Source organism: Hippopotamus amphibius, chromosome 8 (assembly GCF_030028045.1).
Source record: "Hippopotamus amphibius kiboko isolate mHipAmp2 chromosome 8, mHipAmp2.hap2, whole genome shotgun sequence".
NCBI lineage: Eukaryota > Metazoa > Chordata > Mammalia > Artiodactyla > Hippopotamidae > Hippopotamus > Hippopotamus amphibius.
In genome coordinates, this window is record NC_080193.1 from 128976219 (window position 1) to 128995691 (window position 19473).

Below are 19473 nucleotides of genomic sequence, written 5' to 3' on the forward strand. Positions count from 1 at the left end.
CAACTATTGAAGCCTACGCGCCTAGAGCCCGTGCTGCACAAGAGAAGCCACTACAATGAGGAGCCCGTGCACCACAATGAAGAGTAGCCTCCACTCGCAGCAACTAGAGAAAGCCCATGTGCAGCAACGAAGACCCAGCACAGCCAATAAATAAAATATATTTTTTTAAAAAAGAGTATTTTACAAGAGTTATAATTAAGGTCTATTAAGTGCTTTGAGATCCATGGGTCCAAAGGATATTTGTGGCCTTTATGTGCATCACAAAACCAGTCATCTTGTCCTGGCCTTCCTAACATTTCTTGAGACTTTTTTCATATCTCCCTGGGGAAACATGCTGCAACTAAATTCCGTCTCCAGTGACCATGAAATTCCTGTGACGTCTGAGCCTGAGGGTTCTGGTTCTTACTTGACTCAGTACATTTTACTATAGGTGTGTCTCTGACCAAGAATAAGGGAGCTCATGCAATAAAGGAACACCCGAAGCAGAAAGTGTTTTTATTATCCACAACATGCAACCCTTCTTCTGGCTCAGAAACCTCAACCATCAACCGGGGGGGAAAATTTGAAATCACGGCATCAATTTCAACTATTTAACTGGAATGCCAACAAGAGCAGTCAGATCAGCAACATGGAGAAGGGAGTGGGGAAGGAATTCTGGTTCCAGCCCTGGCATCGATTTTTGAAATGACCTTGGTTCAACACTCACTTCTAATCTCCCAACAACAGGGTTTAAAAAATCTCAAGGAAAAAGAATATAATTAGCACCCAACAAGATAAAATCACAGTAGATAGTGGCCTACATTGAGAATGGCCAAGAATTCCACTTCAATTCAACAAAATATGATAAAGTATAAATATATAACCAGCTCATTTAAAAAAATAAAATCATTAGCTGAAAAAGGCTTTTTCAGCTGACCAAGCAACTCATTACCGGTAAGACAGCACTCCAGGAGTAGAATAAAAATGCTTCTATCTACTGCAGTAAGAAAAGGAAGAATGAAAATCTCCAAGCAAGCCTGTTCTTTCAGTTTCACAAAGCAGCTGCTTGCCCAGTGTGGCGCTGGATCACTTCCTGTGCTTCAGAATTATCAGATACCTGACTTTCCAGTTGCCAAATCAAATCACATTTGTCCTTCTAGTGAACTGTCCTTTCAAGAAACCAAGTCCAAGGAGCTGTCTGCACTGGACTGTGAGCCCACCCTCCCATCCTTGACCTTCACACAGTGCTTGGTACACAGGCCTTTAGTAAATTTCTCATAAATGAAATTTTATAATTATTATTGCATTTTGTAAGTTTAAATTCAAGTAAGTTGTTACCACATGGTTTTTCTATGCCAAGTGGACTGAGCGTATCGTCAGTGCTAACTCAAAAAAACCAGACTCACTTCTTAAAGGCTGTTATCAAACAGCTCATTTGCAAAGGAAAAAGTGACTTTTCAATTTCCATCATGTCTCAAATATTTTTAATAAAAGCCAAGAAGTGGAAAGGTATATTTAAAAACACACAGCTGGTAGGTCACTGTATCCATTTGACTATTCCAACAGCTTAAGAAATTCAGATTTTTCAATGTTTTGAAAAGGAAATTAATATGATCACATAGTTTATTTTCTAAATGAGATAACTGAAGCAACAGGCTTAGTAGCCGTGCCAGAGACTGCTGGCACCCCATGCCAGTTTCCCCCTTTTTCTATAGTAAAAGAATTTTTAGCTGGGCATAGGGCCACCCTGAGTAAAAACCACTCATCGCAGCCGCCCTTTTCAGCTGGCCATGCCATATAACTCGGACCTGCTGACTGGGACTCACAACCAAGTGTCACACTGCTGTTTCCAGGAATCTTCTCTAAAAGTTGGTGCATATGGGCCTCTGGCCATATTCTCCTTTGTCCCTTTGCTCATCCTGCCTAAATTGTAGATGCTGCCATCGTGGACTCTGAGCTTGAGGCCTGTTGGGGTAGCAAGGAGAATGAGTTCTGGGTCCCTGACACCTCAGACCAGCTACCCAGACTTTTATATACAGGAGTAACAACAAAAATTACACAAAAAGCAAAACCAAAAAGATTCTTCAGGTGTGAAAAAAAAAAAAAGATTTAGAAATAGGACACTGTGAACAAAAACACCATTAAAAGTGTACATATATAAATACTTATAGAACTCAAGTCACACTGCTAAACATTTACATTGTTTGTCACTCTACTCCTGTATTTAAAGATGGTAGTTAAAAATACCGAGCAATCAGTATGGCTTGGAAACCAATTAATCAGCTCAGATGGTGTAGCTCTGGAGCTACATCCCAGAGCGCCCTGTTATATTAGGACATTTCCCCCATTAGATGCTGGATTGCGGCGAAATACGGGAGGAAGGGTGTGTCCTATGGGAACAGTGGCCAGGGCAGTGTTGAGGGACACTGGGGGGATGGGAAAAAGCTCTTAGCTCTTACCAACCAGAAGTATTTGATAGTTACAACTAGCAATACTTTTTTGGAATACACTGGCTGAACATCTGTCCTAGTTGGGCCTGTCATTAGTGGGATAATACGGTACATGCTTATAGCAGCTACCACCTCCAGCTAGCCCACGCCTCCAACAGACTGGTAAGTCAAAACCATAATCAGAAATGTGAGGGAGCTCTAAGAAGACCTGGTGGGCTCACGTCCTGGCCGTCCCGCCTATTAACTGGGCGCCATCTCTACAGGTTATCTGTGAAATGCTCCTATCGAAGTTTTCTCATAGTGTTGCAAGGATCAAATGAAACGTCAAATAACCCTGTAAACTCAAATGCAGTGATGAAGCACAACATGTGCTCTTATCAGTATCCGGTTAACATACATTCCAACAAGCCGTTCTAATTTTAACAAGTACTTTTTAACAAGCATAGGTCCAGGTGGGGCACAAATGCTGAAGCCATCAGGAATCCAACAGCTTGGGCTTAAGACTGTCAACTCTAGCTGCCGAAAAGATTCCAGCAACCCCGCCAGCTGAGTAGCCTGCAACAAGATCAGATGGTAGGATATCGGCTGTGATAGAAAGTCAGGAAGAGCAGCCAGCCATGCCTCCGGAACCAGCCATGATCACTGGAACAACACAGGGCAAGCCACTGCGCTAGGAACTGATCCTCCACCTAAGGAGAGAGGGGGAAAATATAAAGGTCTTCACTGCAGCACTGCTTTCAACAGCAAAAGATTCGAAAATACCTGAATATCCAAATGACTTCAGTGGATCACAGTTCATCCTTAAACGTGAACATTATGCAGACATTAAAAAGACTAAAGAAGCTCTTTACATCAAACAAGCTCTAAAACATGCTGAGAGAAAAAAAAAAAAAGCAAGGTGAATACATGTGGCATGCTATCATGTGTAAAAGAAAAATGTAAATTCTTTCACAGGTGTCTGCAAATTTATAAGCAAATAAAAACATTCACAACAAACTAGTAAAACAACTGCTGCCTCCAGGAAGAATAGGACTAGAGACCAGAAGTGCAAAGCTGATCTTTTTTTTTTAAGTTTTTATATTTGTACCATGTGACTATATTACCCAAAGATAAATTTAAAATGTAACTTTAAAAATGATGCTGGTTGATGGACACTGACTCATTAAAAGCCTTGCAGAGAAAAATGACAAAGATAGATGGTCATGGAGGTTAAAAATCAGTGCCCAGAAATCACAAAAAGGCAAACCTCGTAAATGCATAAGACAAGCTCACACGTGCTTTCTGTAGGCAGCTGCAGGCAGGCAAGAATCAGAGACTAACTTTCACAGCCCATTCCAGAGGCATGACAACACATCAATAAAGAAGCACATAAACCCGTACCTACTGTGTACCAGGCACTGTGCTGGCCATCTGGACATTAAAGTACAAATTTATTATAATGGACAGAGGTTGAAATACACTGAGGAGAGACGCACCGTTTTTCAAGGCAAAAGCCTGCTGTGTCCCCATTTGCCTGGCAAAGTAATAAAGTTACTCCTTTCTACTCCTCAAAAAAAAAAAAAAAAAAAAAAAAAAAATATATATATATATATATATATATGTACACACACACAGACGAGAGGAAATCCAACCAGCTGAGAGGGTGGATAAGCTTTCCACCAAGGTCAAGTAAGGTGTAGAAAAAGTCGCAATGACATTAGAGAGATGAACTCTCACCTTCGCTATAAAAGTCCACGAAACTGACAACATTCAGGGGAATATCTCAGCTGTGGAGAAACAAAACAACACCCCTCCTATTTTCCTTTAGAAGGGAATGAATGTGCCCAGTTCAGGGGCATCTCCATACGCAGGGCTTCTGTGCGGCAAGTACCTTTGATAAATAGCCGCAGGGTCCAATAAATGCCTTTGTCTTAGATGCTGTGGACACTGCCCAACCCACGCCGCAGCAGTGACCTGCCACAGGGAGGAGCAGGAGTGAGTCACGGCCTGAGTCAGCACCTCACCTTTCATCTAATCTAAAGCATGAGTGAGGGGTGTGGAGGGAGCCTGGGCAGCCTGTTCAGAAACAGAGAGGGTGGGGACCCCTACGGAGAACATACAGCCACTTCTGTATGCTCAACCGCGATCCCAGGCCGGTTCCACGTGGACAAATGGTCACCTCAGGAGCTCAGGATGGCAACTCTTTGGATGAGTACAGATTTTCAAAGAAACCTGGTGGAACCTGAACAGATCTGCTTAAGCTTCCGGTGACATTTTATAAAAACAGACATATTGGCTGCTAGATCAGTCCCTGCTGGGGTGGGCAGTGGAGGCAGAAGACAGGGGTCCAAGTGCAGAGAGACCTTTGGACACGAGGGAGAGGAGGGGTTGTGGGGCAGCTCTGTCAGCAGCTGACTGCACAACTGACAACAAACCCTAGGCCTCCAGCTGTTGATTTATAAAATGAGAGAGATGGACGACCTTTCTAGATCATCCCCTGGGTTCCTTCCCACCTTCGGCAGGTGGGAAGCCGCTTCAGTGGTAAAGACATCCACAAAAGCATCATTGGGTAATATGACTACTCTTTGTGCAGGTGAAAACACCTATGGCTTGTGTGTGGGGTCAGATTTCTTTTAAAGCACATTTTTGTTTTATTTTTGAAGAACGACACGTGTCAGGCTCCACATTAAAGCTCTGGGCAAACACAGATAAATCAGACCCCACGCCCTGCCTTCAGAGGGCCCACAATTCAGAACCACCAGTAAGCTCTGTTTCCACAGCTCCCAAATAGCTTGCTAGAAACTTCACAGTGAAAACATCAATAAGAACAAAGAAAGTCTATTAAACTCAATAGGTTCTGGGCAATAGAGAAATGAGTCATTAGAAAACCAAAGAGAGAAGGAACAGAGTAAAAGATAAAGCTGCTCCCAAGTATTAGATTAACAGGGCTCTAAAGAAAGCAGGGGATGGGTGGGGAGGGTGGTATGAACAAAGTATTTGCAAAACAAGCTAACGCCAGTCTTACCAACAGGGACAGCTGTCAGTCTCATCTGCTGTTCCCGAACACACACACTTCCTCCTGAAAGTCAACCCACAAACATGCCACTGTCACATCAAACCTCAGCCCCACCTGAACTCAGCGTGCCACTGAAATAGGTTTCGTTTCAAAGCTACAAAGAGGTAGGTGGGAGGAGTAAGCAAGATAAAGGAAATAAACGGCCAGGTTTTTTTTTTTCCATGTGCAATTTTCTCATAACTCTGCAAAAACATTAGATCAAATTATTTCGGTTTCTCAAGAAATATGCGTGAGAAACCCTAGGGTTCCACAAAAGGAGCCAGGGCCCAGCTGCTGAAATCAGCCGGGAGCCGTCCTTTACCAGGCTGGAAAACACTTACTAAGCTAGGAGATGGAATCTTCAACATCATAGATTTGTTAAACTTTTAATTCCACGGCCACTAATCTATGTTAGAATATCATATCAGATGGTATGATTTAGCACGATTTTATGTTTAGGTATTTAAGTTTGGTTTATCAATATTTTATGGCCTCATAATAGGGCCATCCTGATTTCTGGGCACTCCAGAAGTTTAAGGAGTACAAGGGTGTTCACCACCATGTGGATAACATTTAACACTACTGAACTGTGTGCTTTCACATGGTTAAGATGATAAATCTTTCGTGTATTTCACCACAATTTTTTTAAAAAGTAGTAGTACTAGTACCAGGGTTTAAAGGATCATTCTAAAGAAATGGTCATCCCACTTCCTATTTTCTACAAGACTTCAATGTATTTGGGAACTTAACTCTAAGAGCTTAAGAAATACCTTCTGGGTACCCATTTCTGTCTATTAGATTGGAACCAAAAATGGACAAGCCATCAGCCTTTTTCTTAAGAAGCAGGGATGATGTCCATCAGGCAGACTTTCAGAGAGTGCCTTCCATATGCAGGGGATTTGGCCAGGCCAAGAGGGCAAATAGATGCTGTCTCATGTGCAAACACTCATACATAACAGGAGCAGAGGCTACCTCTGACCTGGAGGATTCCGAGACTCAGCTGCAAGAAGTGCTATGGTCATTTGGAGTGCCCCCAGTTAGCAGGGCGGAGAGGGCAACAGTGGCTGTGTATTTGCTATTGCTATACCAGGCCATTATGGGGGAAAGACATTTAAAGACGTAAGATACTGTTCTATTAAGAGCAAGATGATGCGGTACAGGTTTAATTTCAGGAATTGGCTATCAAGATGTAGACCTGTACAGCATGGCACCAGGTGGACTAGGCGTTGGACAACTGGGTTCCAGGGCTCACACTGCCACTACCTAGCTGTCGCTTGACTTTCCTGGGTGTCAGTCATCCCTCTGCAGAGAAACGGTTAGGCTGGTCAGTGGTTCAACCATTTTCAAGGAAGCCCTGACTGACAAGAGGAGATGAACAAGAATGACGGCGTAGCCCAAGGCGACCACCAAAAGCTTGAACCGTCTTTAAAGCCTTGTGTTTTATGGTAAAAACTTACATTTCATTCTGCACTATACTGAGATAACTTTTTTTTTTTTTAATAACTCACCCCCATGCCACCTCCGGAAGATGTTCCCTAAGGAATCTGTGGCACACCCCAGGGCAAGGGTGCTAAGGTCCTGATGAGTCACACTCTTGCATAACTGCACACTTACTCTATTTCCTTTCAGATTCAGATTTACCTCAAGCTACCTCTTTAGCCAGTAACATTTATCTTGAAAGAAGAGACTGAAAATTGACAGTATTTCAGAACCCACAATGCCATTTAATCTCGTTTTCTACATCCCTGACAACTCAACAAGGCCATACATCACTTTTGTTCAATGCACGCAGTGAAACGCTGCACACGTTGACTTGGATCACAAAGACAGTCCGTCGGGCCAGGGAACAGGAAGCTGGGTCTGGGCACCCCTGCCTGTTGCCCACTCACTCTCACCCAGCATGGTACCCACCCACCTGCCAATGCTCCGCCCCCACCGCGCCCAGCCGGCCTGCAGGACACACAGATGCTGTGCTGTCTGAAATGGAACCAGATTCCGGAGCTGCAGATACTCCCACATGGGAAATTCCACCCAACACATAAAGTGAGCCTTGTAAGAATTTAACAAAATAAGAAGCTGTGGTTCTCCGCAGTTCAAATATAGCACAAGAAACTGGAAATCCTTAAAGGATTTTGCCTTACTTCCATCTTCTCTTTCTTCCTCCAAGTCCCATATTTCCCCTTCCTCTCTTCAAGGCTGTATGATAGTTCCCATTTATAAGTGAACTTCTCCCCAACTCTGGTGGCAACTTCACCTTTGACCTGACCCCCAAAGGGTAACCTCTGCTGTCTGCCAGACAGTAAAGATAATATAGCTACAAAACTCCCCCATGTGAAGAGATTATACTACTATTTTACTCTAAGGCACGCACAGCAGTAAAGGCCACTGTTTACTGGATGCTAAGGGCTTCATACTCACTACATTTCATCTTCACAACTCTATGGGGTACTTATCATTGGTGCCTCCATTTTACTGATGAGGACAAAGCAACTCGCCCAAGGTCAAGTCAACAGAATGTGAAGCAGCTGGGATTCAAACCCCACATTCCTTTGCCTCTAGAGTGGAGTTCTTACTCCTACAAGGCAAACTTCTATGCAGGTATTGAGTAACTTAGGGTTAATGATCTATTACAATTCACTGAGAAATTAGAAGCAACCAGAAAAACTTCAGTCTCCCACCAGGATAACTGCCCACCCACCCGCATCTGTGCCCTTTTATTCTGCGGTGTGATGACCTAGCTGTGCTCCAGTAACCAGGCTCACTTCTCCACTGATGTATCCCTCTCACCTACTCGCAGTCATCACACCAGCCATTCCCCCCACTCCTGCATTCATTTTTCCCTTTCTAGTGAATCATCCTCATCAACAGACTAGCTCACAGTCACTTCCATCTTAAAAAAAATAAGATTCCCTCTTGATCAGTTTCCCTTCGATCTCTTGCTCTGCTCCCCTCTTCAGCAAAACTAGAGTTCCTATTCTTTGCCTCCAGTTCCTCTTCCAGTCTCTCACCAACCCAGTCGAGCCAGGCACTGCTCCCACTCTCCACAAGGGTTCTGACAAGGTCACCAATGACCTCCGTATTGCTATGCCAGGGATCAATTCTCAGTGTCATTTGACACGACTGATTGATCACTCCCTCCCTGAAACACCTGCATCGTGTGGCTTCCAGGATGGCACGTCACCTGGCTCCTCACCTCACTGGCCATCCCTCTCCATGCCTCGTGCTGGTCCCCCCATCTTCCTAACCCCTACGTGGGTGTGCGCTGCAGCTGCGTCCTTAGTCTCTAGCTTCGCTTCCTTGGAGAACGCATTCATTCAGTCCACTGCTCTAACTACAACCTAGGTGCCCGTGGCTTCACTAGTTACACCTCCAATCCAAACCTTTCCACCCAAACTTCAGACACATATTCAAGTGCCTACTTAACAACTCCACTTGATGTCTAGACATCTCAAACTCAGGATCTCCAAAATTCAACTCCTGCTCTTCCCCGCAAATAGGTTTCTTTTAGAGTCCACCCTAAACCACTGGATGACAATGGTTTTCCCTACCAGCTTTTCTCCCTCATATCTAGTCCATAGGAAATAGCGTTGACACTACTTTCAAAATATATCCAGAATCCAACCACTTCTCACTATCTTCACTGCTACGATCTTGGTCCAAACCACTATCATCTCTTACCTATTATTAAAAGGACTCTCCTCATTAAGATCACTTAATGATCTATTGAGTCTATTCTCAATAATGTAGCAGCTAGAGAAATTCATTTAAAATCTAAGTCAGAATATGTCATACTCTTCTGAGAATCCTCCAATAGCTTCCCATCTCATTCGAGAGTAAAAACCAGTCTTTCAAAGACCTATAACGCTCTACACGATTTGGACTCCAAGGAGACTAGGCTTCCTTGCTGTTCCCGAACATGCTAGGCATGCTTCTGCCTCAGGGCCTTTGCACTTGCTGTTCTCATTGCCAGAGATACTCCCCCGCCCCCAATATTGACATGGCTTATACCTTCTCAGTGAAGTCTTCCCCGGCTGCCCGGTGGCCCACCACTCCCTACCCCATTCCCACTCTTTAGTGCTTCTCTCCACTTCATTTTCCCCTGTATCACTATTACCATCTAACATAATACCCCTAGTTATTTTGTCTCTTCCATCAGAACCTAAGTAGGAATTTTATCTATTTATCTGCTGTATCTCTAGCCCTAGAAGAGTGCCTGAGCATTTATTAGCAACTTTTATAGAGGAAAAACAAAAAGCTGGTTACGGTTTTTCTAGCAAGTCCAGAGCACACTCCCCTCCAAGTTTTCACTTGGTCCTCATGTTCAAGTGAGGATAAAAATCCCTATTTCTTTTAGGTTGAAATATACAATATACACTTTTATATACATGCACATACCAAGAAATAAACGAGCTTACAGAACACCAATTTCTTATCCTATGATCGTGAAAACCCTTCTCTCTTGGCTTCTGGTTGGTGGTACGGCTAAGCTGAGGGGATCGTCCTTGGGTGAGGGTTCCCAGGATGCCTCTCCACACTCCCGCACCCTTTCTCAGTTCATCTCTGTAGCAGCTTTGGGCCCTTTCTGAATACACGGCTTAGAAAGTACTTTTCTTTCTAAACTGGCTGAACTGATACGGAATCTGAAAAGACTTTACCATGTGCTGGGCATTAAAGACACTATCGCATTAAAGACATTACCACTTCTCCAGCTGGCCCCCAAAGTCCTCCCTTGAGGTTTGGACCATCTCATTCGGTGGGCCTCTCCCTCAGTCTTCCCCAGGACCCTATCTTCATCACCCAGATCTGAAAGCCAACTCTCAACTTTTTCTGAGTATTGTCCTAAGCTGGCCCGTGGGCCTACTCTCATTAGCAGCCATGAGGCCTCAGTGGCAAAGCCATTTTCCTAGAATCATGTCTGCATATCCACTTGATCACATCTAAACCTCTTTAAGCTTTTCCTTCTTTAAAAACTCTTAGGTTTATTTGTATCCCAGTAAAGTTGGATTCCATAAGCCCAATCAATAGGTTTTCAATGCCTCACATTCACTCCAGGTATTTTAAATATCTTTCCCTACCTATCTCCAATCTCCAGAGCCTTGTAGAATTCTAAACATTTCCATTTTACTACTTCAAAATAACTTTGTTCTCAAGGGACAGATGAAACTACACTGCCAGGAGGAGAGAGGTCAGGCCATCATCTCACAGAACATATCTGTGGGAAGGGACTCAGGAAAGAAGTTTTTACTCTCCTCAGCAGAGAAAGGGAGGACAGAAGTTCTAACTTCCAGTGCTGCCGAATGGGCCATTCACACCAAGGAACCACCGTTCCACACCTACACCACGGCTCGCTCTGATGGGATCCTCCAGTTAACTTTACATCATGCTGATTTCTCGGGACCACAGAAGACTGACCACTTGATCAATGGCAGTCAACCCCGAAGACAAGGACTCTGAGTCTGCAAAGACAACAGGTTAATTGGCTCAGGAGACCTAGAGTTCAGTGACATCCTACTCTTTGAGTCTGAAACGTTTATTATCATGTGTATCTCACACACACACACACGATTAAAATAACGTCAGTACAAATGAATGTCCTTTTCAATAATGAAGAAACTGTAACAACAGCGATATCAGGGAGCAAAGCAAACACAGACCACGGGTAAAGAGGCTTTACCCTGTGCTTGTTTATTCTTCCCATCACTAATTCATGTGTCCCTTGCATATTATATCAAAGTTTATTTTTATTTCTATAGCCCCGAGCTTATACAACCAATTTCTCTAAAAGGTTTTTCTTATATCTGAAATGGCTTTTCAAAAAAAGTAACCTTCGGATTATATGACATGTAAAAACTACCCAGCTGGTTGGCACATAAACATGCGAGCAGCAACCACAGCTCCGTGTCGCTTGCCTTCTGCACCTTTCACAGCACTTTCCCCATTCCTCCTCATTCAGAACAATCACCTTTACCATTTAATTGGTTTTTGAGACTTAATGTTTCCAAAAGCCCTTTTGCCAGTTGGGGATTAGATGAAGTGACAACAGTATCCAACACTGGAATCCAGCATTGTGGCCACGTGTGCGTGGTGTGGGGAAGGTTGGCTGCTACCCTGTGGCCTAGGAAAGGTGTCATTCTGCAAACACACCAACCACGGATCAGGTGAACTGATTTAGAATTGTCTTGCCCTGTTTATCGAAATGGAAAAGCCAGACAGCAGGGGTTTAGATGGTGATCATTCCACCCTGTTACCAGGCTAACAAGGACTAACACTGGTGAAGAGCCAATTGACCTGTCCCAGTCCAGGATTAATTAACAATTAGCCTCTTAATTTAGTTCCAGATCTCTGTATGCAATTCTAAACACCAGTTTAACAAACAAACAACCAAAAACCTGATAAAACATGGCTTCCACACGGTGCATTTTCAACTTTAGGCAGCCTCACTGTCAACAAATCAGATCCAGCTTTGCACAAGCTCCTTCCTACCATACGTGAGTGCCAAACGGAGGACTAAGAAAAACAAATCATCATCAGCCCTGCCCTGGGTGGAGTACACGTTATCCAGCCTACCAGGGATAAGGAGGGGCTGAGACTTTCACCGTCACAGAGGTCTGAGAAGATCTGGAAACCAGAAGGCTGGTATTCCTTATAACCCACTCCACCCTGTAACTACACATCCACCCTCCGGGGGTACCCTGTACCCGAGGTCCCTGCACATCCAGAGCCGCATCATCTCTGTGACAGGTCTGCCCATTCACCTCCTCTGTCTACTGAAACCCTGCTGGTGTTTATCTACTGCGTGGCGGCTACCAAAAGGCCACAAGGCATGGTTCTTCCGAGATGTACTTCCCAAACATGTAACTGCAGAATGGATGCAAAGGGAGGATGGACACTTAAACAAAATCAAAATTAAACCCCAAAGGAGAAAGCACACACTGCACAGGCCAGGAGGCATGGAAGATGTGGACTGAGAACCAACTTGCCCAACATGCCGTGGCCACTTCACCTCTCACAGCCTTGGTTTCCACATTTATTTAACACACACAAAGTGCTTACTCTGAGTCATGACTAGTCTAAGGTACAATTATCCTCACTTTACAGCTGAGGAAAGAGATCCGGAGAGATGAGGTATTGAGATTTATAATAATATATATTTGGTTTTTCGTTCTACTGTTCCTGGCACAGAGCTCCTAAAACCCTTGGAATTTCCTAAGAGCAACAAAGATGTCTTTTGTTATGTTAATGAGGTGGCTTTGGGACTGCACCTAGGGAGGGAGGCTGGTTGCCAAGAGAACCAGGCACTTGATTAGAGGGTTGGAACTTTCAGGCCCACCCTCCTGACCTCCAGGGAGGAAAGAAGGGCTGGAGGTTGAGTTCAATCACCAATAGCTAATGATTTAATCAATCGTGCCTATGTATTGAAGCCTCCATAAAAACCCAAAAGGATGGAGTTTGTAGAACTTCAGGGTTGGTGACCACATGGGGATTTGGGGAGAGCGGCATGTTGGGGGAGAGCATGGAAACTCCAGACCCTTTTCCCATACCTTGCCCTATGCATCTCTTCCAACTGGCAGTTCTTCAGTTATATCTTTTTATAATAAATTGGTAATCTAGTAAATCAAATGTTTCTCTGAGTTCTGAGAGCCACTCTAACAAATTAATCAAACCCAAGGAGGGGGGTCGTAGGAACCTCCAATCTATAGCCAGTCCATCAGCACAGGTGACAACCTGGACTTGACATGTGGATCTGAAGTGGGGGAGAGACAGTCTTTTAGGACTGAGCCCTTAATCTATGGGATCTGATGCTACCTCCAGGTAGAGAGTGTCAGAATTGAGTTAACTGGTATCTGAGGATGGCTAGGTGGCGTGTGTGGACCAGGAAGCAGAGCTGTAGATACCCTGCACAACGTTACAGCTGAGCAGGATATGATCCCGTCTAGCTCTAGACTCTAGCTGGTATCTAGACTCTAGCTCCAGAATCTGCCCTTATCCACTACGTTATTTTTGCCTTCCGTGTAATAAAGGAAAGCTCATCTAGCTCAAACTTAGAAAACTTTACAAACAGATTCTTAGATCACATCTGTGGAAACTAGTACAATAGATCTGAGCTGAGCCTGGAATTATATTTTTTTATAAAGAGATTCCACAGGTTACCTTGATGAGAATCAAGGTTACCTTTGAGAATCCCTGAGGTTCCTTGCAGATATAGTTATTTGATTCTAAACTTGTACCCAAAACAGAAGGGTAAGACAAGCAGTAAGGCTCCCAGGGCCCTTTTCTGCAGGGCCTTGGACCACCGTGACCACCCTCCCAGAAGGCCATCAGCACTCTGGTTCCGACACGGGATCCACCCGGATCACCATTCTACAGCTCTCACTGGAGGGGGCCAGCAGCTTCCCCATCACTGCATTTAAAGAGTTACATATATCCAAGAGTCCCTTACTATCCATGAATAACCAAAGCTTTAGCCATCAATTCACAAATTCCCTCACATGCTTACTTCATCTGACTCCCACACCCTTGTTAAGTAGCTTTCGGGATCTTACTCTACAGCCATCCTTCTCTATCTAGTCTCATGTCAACAACCAGCAGATCCTGAGTATCCGCTGCAACGCAGGTCAGCCTATACGTCTGGGGTTAAGTTCTACAGTCTGCCTTTAAGGCAAAAGTCAAGTGTAATTAAAACTCACTCATGAAAATCCCTTAGCTGGCCCTTGAAAACCCAAAGACCAAGAACTAAGGTCTTGTGTGTCTCTTTGCATTATCACTATAGCTTCCCTTTCCCTGGGGACAGTAGAGACGAATGCCGACAGTGAGCAGGGAAGGGCAGAGGGTTAAAGAAAGGGATTTCTCCCTCTCTACCCTGAGCTGGAAAAGTTGATTTCACAAGTTAAATTGAGTGTATGATACGACTCCATTGTATTTGCAAGGCATATGCTGGGTGCTATCAAGCAAAGTAATGAACGTCAAGACCCCTGCCCTCACAGAAACCTATAATCCAGCTGGGGGAGATTAGATCATCCTCTGAAAATGGCAGATAACTGTTAAACACAAAACCATCACAACTGTCAAGATACGAAGGGCTACAGACATTCAAAGGAAGAAGGAGTGCTGTAGCATGGGTTGGGCTCAAAAGACTTTCATGGAGAAATTTAATCTGGCTCTTACAGTATGATTATGTTCTTCAAGATGGGCTGACTGGGAACCAACCAGCGTTCCAGGTTAAACTGGTCCTGTCTTCTACGCGCAGGATAGTATTTTCTATTACATCTCTACTGTCTATCTTGAAAGTGCCAGATAATTCACCTGCCACTCTGTCCACAGTGATATGTTGAGTCAAGGTCTTACAGGAACCATACACCATAGTTCCAATACTATTGAGTTACAAAAGCATAAATAAAATCTTGCTATTATTGTTATGCTAAAATAGAGAATTATACAACTAAGAACACAGTAAGTGCTTCTTTAGAATAGTGTAAAACTTTATTACCTGAGCATTTTACCTGACTTCTGCGACATATTATTCATACTACAAAAATACTTTTTTTTTTTTTTTGACCCTAAGTCATTACTTGGATGGGCTCACATCAGCCTGTGTTCAAATTAAACTTATTTATTTCTGCTTTCTTGCAGAGTCCTAAGATCTCCTCTAAGTCTCCCTACTCATTTTAGCTCTTTTTCCACTCTGAGGACTCAAGGTGACCGAGACAGTCCTTGGACGATGGCCCTGGGCCACACGGCACTCTGAATGAATGCAAGGAAACAAGTGCTTAGGTACACATCCTGGACACAGTTCTGATCCCGGGCTGGCTCCAGTCACCCCCCACTTCAGAAGGGGAAGGAGTGACAGGCAAAGAAGGACCCGGAAGCTGATCTAAGGCCAGCTGGAATAAGGGTCAATAGGAAGAGAATCCAGGCACAGACATTTAAATAGACAGCCCTGACCCACATGGGGAGCAGTTTAATAAATCAGCCTAACATAGAACATTTCCAAAACTCAGATGCTGGCCAATTTCCCCAGGTCTGAAGGACACTTCTGACTTTTCCTTTAAGAGGTGGAATGAGCATGAGTCAGAAATACCAAGTTCAAATCCAGATTCTGTTACAATTCTGCTTCAGCACTCAGGAGACCTTAGACATTTCCTAACGACTTCAGTTTCTTCATCTATAAAGGGAGCTAGTCGGAGTAGATGATCTCTAGTTCAGTAAACAGGATTTTAAGAGCTGGAGCAACACAGGTCTGCGAAAAACCAAGAGCAATCGTTACAGAGTCAGAACAGAAGCAACAGGGGGCCTGGAGAGCCTGAGGAAGACAGCAGTGATCAGAAAGTTCCCAAAAAGAAAATGGCAATTGGATTAAACCCAGGATTGCTCCCCAAAAGTATCACGTATAGATCTCTTCCTTCCAAATTCTGCCCTGCAGTCATACACAGATCCATTTCTTCCCAGAAGAGCTAAGCGGGATGATTCACAGGACGGACATACCCACAGATGCCATCCCATACTTTCTACCTAGGCAGGGTGACTCAACCTTAACTACCTAAGCGAAATGAAAGATTCCAAGGTGCTCAGACCTCAGTAAGTCAGCCAACCATCTAATAACCTTTTGGAGTCTGAAACTTCTTTAACACACAGACGAGTGAAGTTTCACAGTCTCTATTTGTTTTACAGTCCCCAAAGTTTTAGGAACACCCAGCATGTTTTAAGGCTTTCAGATACAATATTATTCTGTTATAAAATCTTTGCTAGAGTTTAAGATGTTATTAAATATTTAAAAAGCACTGGTGAAAGTTTAACCCACAAAAATCTATGGTTTGTTCCCATAATGCTGCATTCATCTGATATGCCCACACATCTTTGATATTTTACTTCTCCTACTTCAATAAAGTCCCTTGTTCAAGAAATTTACTTCTGTTGTAAGCCTAAGATGGATTAAAGTTAAATTGCTTTGAAAATGGGTTTCATAAATGTGACTAAATTTAAATTACCCAAACTACCATAACCTTTACTCTTTGGCAGAGTGAGAATCGCCGGATGTTTAACACCTGTGGAGTAGCAGGCACACAGTAGGAATTCAGTTACTGCTTCTAAATGCAATACCATTAACAGCTACGATTCAGTCAACAAATACCCATGCCAGGTAGGAATTAGGCACTCTGCATGTTATCTCTTAATCCTCACAACAACCCTATTAAGCAGTAATATCTCCATTTTGCAGGTAAAGACACTAAGGCTCAAAGTAACAGCTGCTAAACAACAAGAAGGAATTTTGAGCTCAGGTCTCTCCCATCAGTTCCCTGAAATACTCCCACTGAGCTTTCCCATCAAGTACAAAGTTTAGGAAGCTGGACCAGAAGTGGTCGGGGTCTCCGTCTCACTGGCTGTTATTTACACACACATCCTTTACTGACAAAGGTGACAACTGATGCAGATGTGACCTGTGTGTGCTGGTTTTCCTGAGTGGACCAATGCTGCTGAAATACTTTACCAAAAGAAGCGATGGGGGGGGGGGGAGCAGCATTTCACATAAACCATAGCCCCCTACAGTGTGGTTACTGCCTCACTCTAAGGAAAGATACACAGCCCCCTTTAAAGTGGGCCACTCCCCTCTTTCAGTCGCTAAGAAGAGCATTTCTAGAAGGCATGAGACCCCAAACACAAGCTTCTTCTTATTTCCTGGCAGCAGCTCTAACAGCAGAGAAGCCCATCAGAGAGAACAAGTCTTAGCAAGCATACTGCTAACCTTAGTGACAACAAAGATGCTGGCTGAAGTCACATTTGCAAATCTCCACCCCCAGGATACTTTCTTGCCTGGTACTTCCCCTTCACAATGTTTGCTTGAGCAAGTATTTCAAGGAAACCACCAGCTTTAGTAGGCGTCTGGCACAGAGAATGCCAAGGAGAGTGTATTCCCTCTGCTGGTCCATGATCATTTCTGCACTAACAAGTTCATTCTCCATACGGGTGGATGCACATCTATACACAAGTATTCAGAGACACTAAACGTCATCCATTAACTGAGTTAACAGAAACCACCTTTCATTTCAAATTTACAGCATAACAATTATTTCCACTGAGAGAAAGCAGAGTATAAGCAGCTGACCAGGCCTGCAGACCACCAGCCCTCAGCCTCCCCACTCCCAACTAGTTTCTTTGCTTCACTAGTAGGTGTTATCAGAAAAATCTGACTTTAGGTTCAGGGACCCACAACATTCACCAATTCCAAAGTTCTTAATTGCTCAAATCAAGAGGTTTCCTCCAACCCTAAAATCTCATTCCCCTCTCATAAACACAAACTTCTCTCTTTTCTGTTGCTGCACTTTGCTTTCTTCGGTCTGTTGGTCCTGGAAGCACCTCAGCTCAACTAAAGGCCTGGGGGGAGGGGGGACCTTTTGTGAGTTTATTTTTCGGTAGCACAGATCAAGAATGCAGCCCCACAGCGATTAAGGCGACTAAGCTCCCAAATACCCTCTCCAGCCTAAACAGTTTGATCATGTGGGAACCAAGCACTGTCTAAGAAAGAAAAGGAGAGGCTAAGAGTGCCGGGCTCCACTTTCTCCAGGGAGGAACACCGCTATGCCATGGTAGGGGGCTGTCACTTCCAAAGCTTGTTTGCAAAGCCCCAGCCCAGATCGGACATTTTGCTTTAACCCCTCGGCAGGGCCTGCCTAGTGCAGGGGCCCGGAGGGTCTCGGGTGGCGCCGGACACTTTGGGGCTTGGGCAGAGGGTCGGCCACACCACGAACGGGGTCTTGTTTTCTCAGCTGACCTAGTCCTGCGAACAGGTGCTTGGTTAGTTCCATCTTTTTAAAAAGGGGGAAGGCATGTTAAAAGTTTCTCCTACTGGGGCACCCGCCCTTCGGGGAGAGCCACGCAGGACGTGACGAAAGGTGGCTTTGCAACTCCTGCGGGGCGCGCGCGTGTGCGGGGGTCCGGGGTGTTCTCTGCGAGTTCGGGAAAGGCCCGGGTCTCCCAGACCCACCCTCCCAGTCACCTCACCGCCGCGATGCAGCGCCCCTCCACCCCACGTCACCCCCGCCCCACACGCACGTGAAGCTCAGCAAAGCGTGCCACCTGCCGGGTTCCCAGCAAACAGGCCCGGAGGGAAGGACCACCGGAAAGCACTTTGTTTCCCAAAAAAAAAAAAAAAAAAAAAAGTAAACTCTCCCGGGGCCGCGGTCCGCGGGGGTCGGCCCCCGGGTTCTCCTCCTTCCCGGGCTGAATCGGGGGAGGCGCGGCGCCGGGCGGAGCACGCGGGGCGCCGAGCCCCACTCCCCGCCCCCCCCCCCCGCCCCCCACCGGGGCCGGCGGAGTCCCGGGCGGGGCAGGGCCGGCGGGAACGCGGCGCGCCCTCGGCCCGGTTCGCGCGCGGGCCGGCGCCCCGGCGGGGTGGGCAGAGTCGAGGAACTCACAGCCGCTTGTCCTCGGGCTGCAGCTGCCAGTGCATGGCCAGCGAGAAGCCGAAGAGGCTCCCGGGGTCCCCGGTTTTCTCGATCACATTGTCCTCGCGGGCGTCCAGGTTGAAAGCGCCGCCGAGCCGCGGCAGGAGCCCGGCCGACAGGTAGAGCAGCCACAGCCGCCCCGCGGCCGCCATGGGCCGGCGCGCCGGGAGCGGGAGGGGGAAGCCGCGCGGCCGCCCTGCGCTCCGGCCCGGGTTCGAGGTTGCAGCGCCGCCGCTGCCGCCGCGGCCGCCCCGGTCTCTTCTCGCCGCCGCGCCCGGCCCCGGCCCCACCCCCGGGACGAGTCGCGCTCTCCGGCCGGCCGCTCCCCCTCGCGGGCAGCTCCCGACCACTGAATGAGCCCGTTGTTCTCTGGAGACTCGCAGGCGTTTTATCAAGTGACGAGGACGCCGGCCCCGCCCCGACCCTCCCCACGCCCCGGCCCCTCCTCGCGCGCCCGCCGCCGGCACCTTCCCGGCCGGCGCGGCTGCGGGGCGGCCCGGCCCGGCCCGGCCCCTCCCCGCCGCACCGCCCCGCACCTGGCGCGGAAGCCGCGGCGGGGAGACCCGGGGGC

At 46.0% G+C, this 19473-nt stretch overlaps 1 protein-coding gene across 2 annotated transcripts in view; it reads right to left on the bottom strand.

The window, feature by feature from the left end:
• Window positions 1-19272, bottom strand: part of ITGA6 (integrin subunit alpha 6) — a 76345-nt gene extending 57073 nt beyond the window's left edge. For both annotated transcript variants that reach the window (XM_057744827.1, XM_057744826.1), the window contains exon 1: window positions 18873-19272. In XM_057744827.1, the coding sequence (XP_057600810.1) occupies window positions 18873-19054 (182 nt within the window). In that variant the 5' untranslated portion in view covers window positions 19055-19272. The remainder of the gene's footprint in view (window positions 1-18872) is intronic.
• Between the last annotated feature and the right edge of the window lie 201 nt (window positions 19273-19473).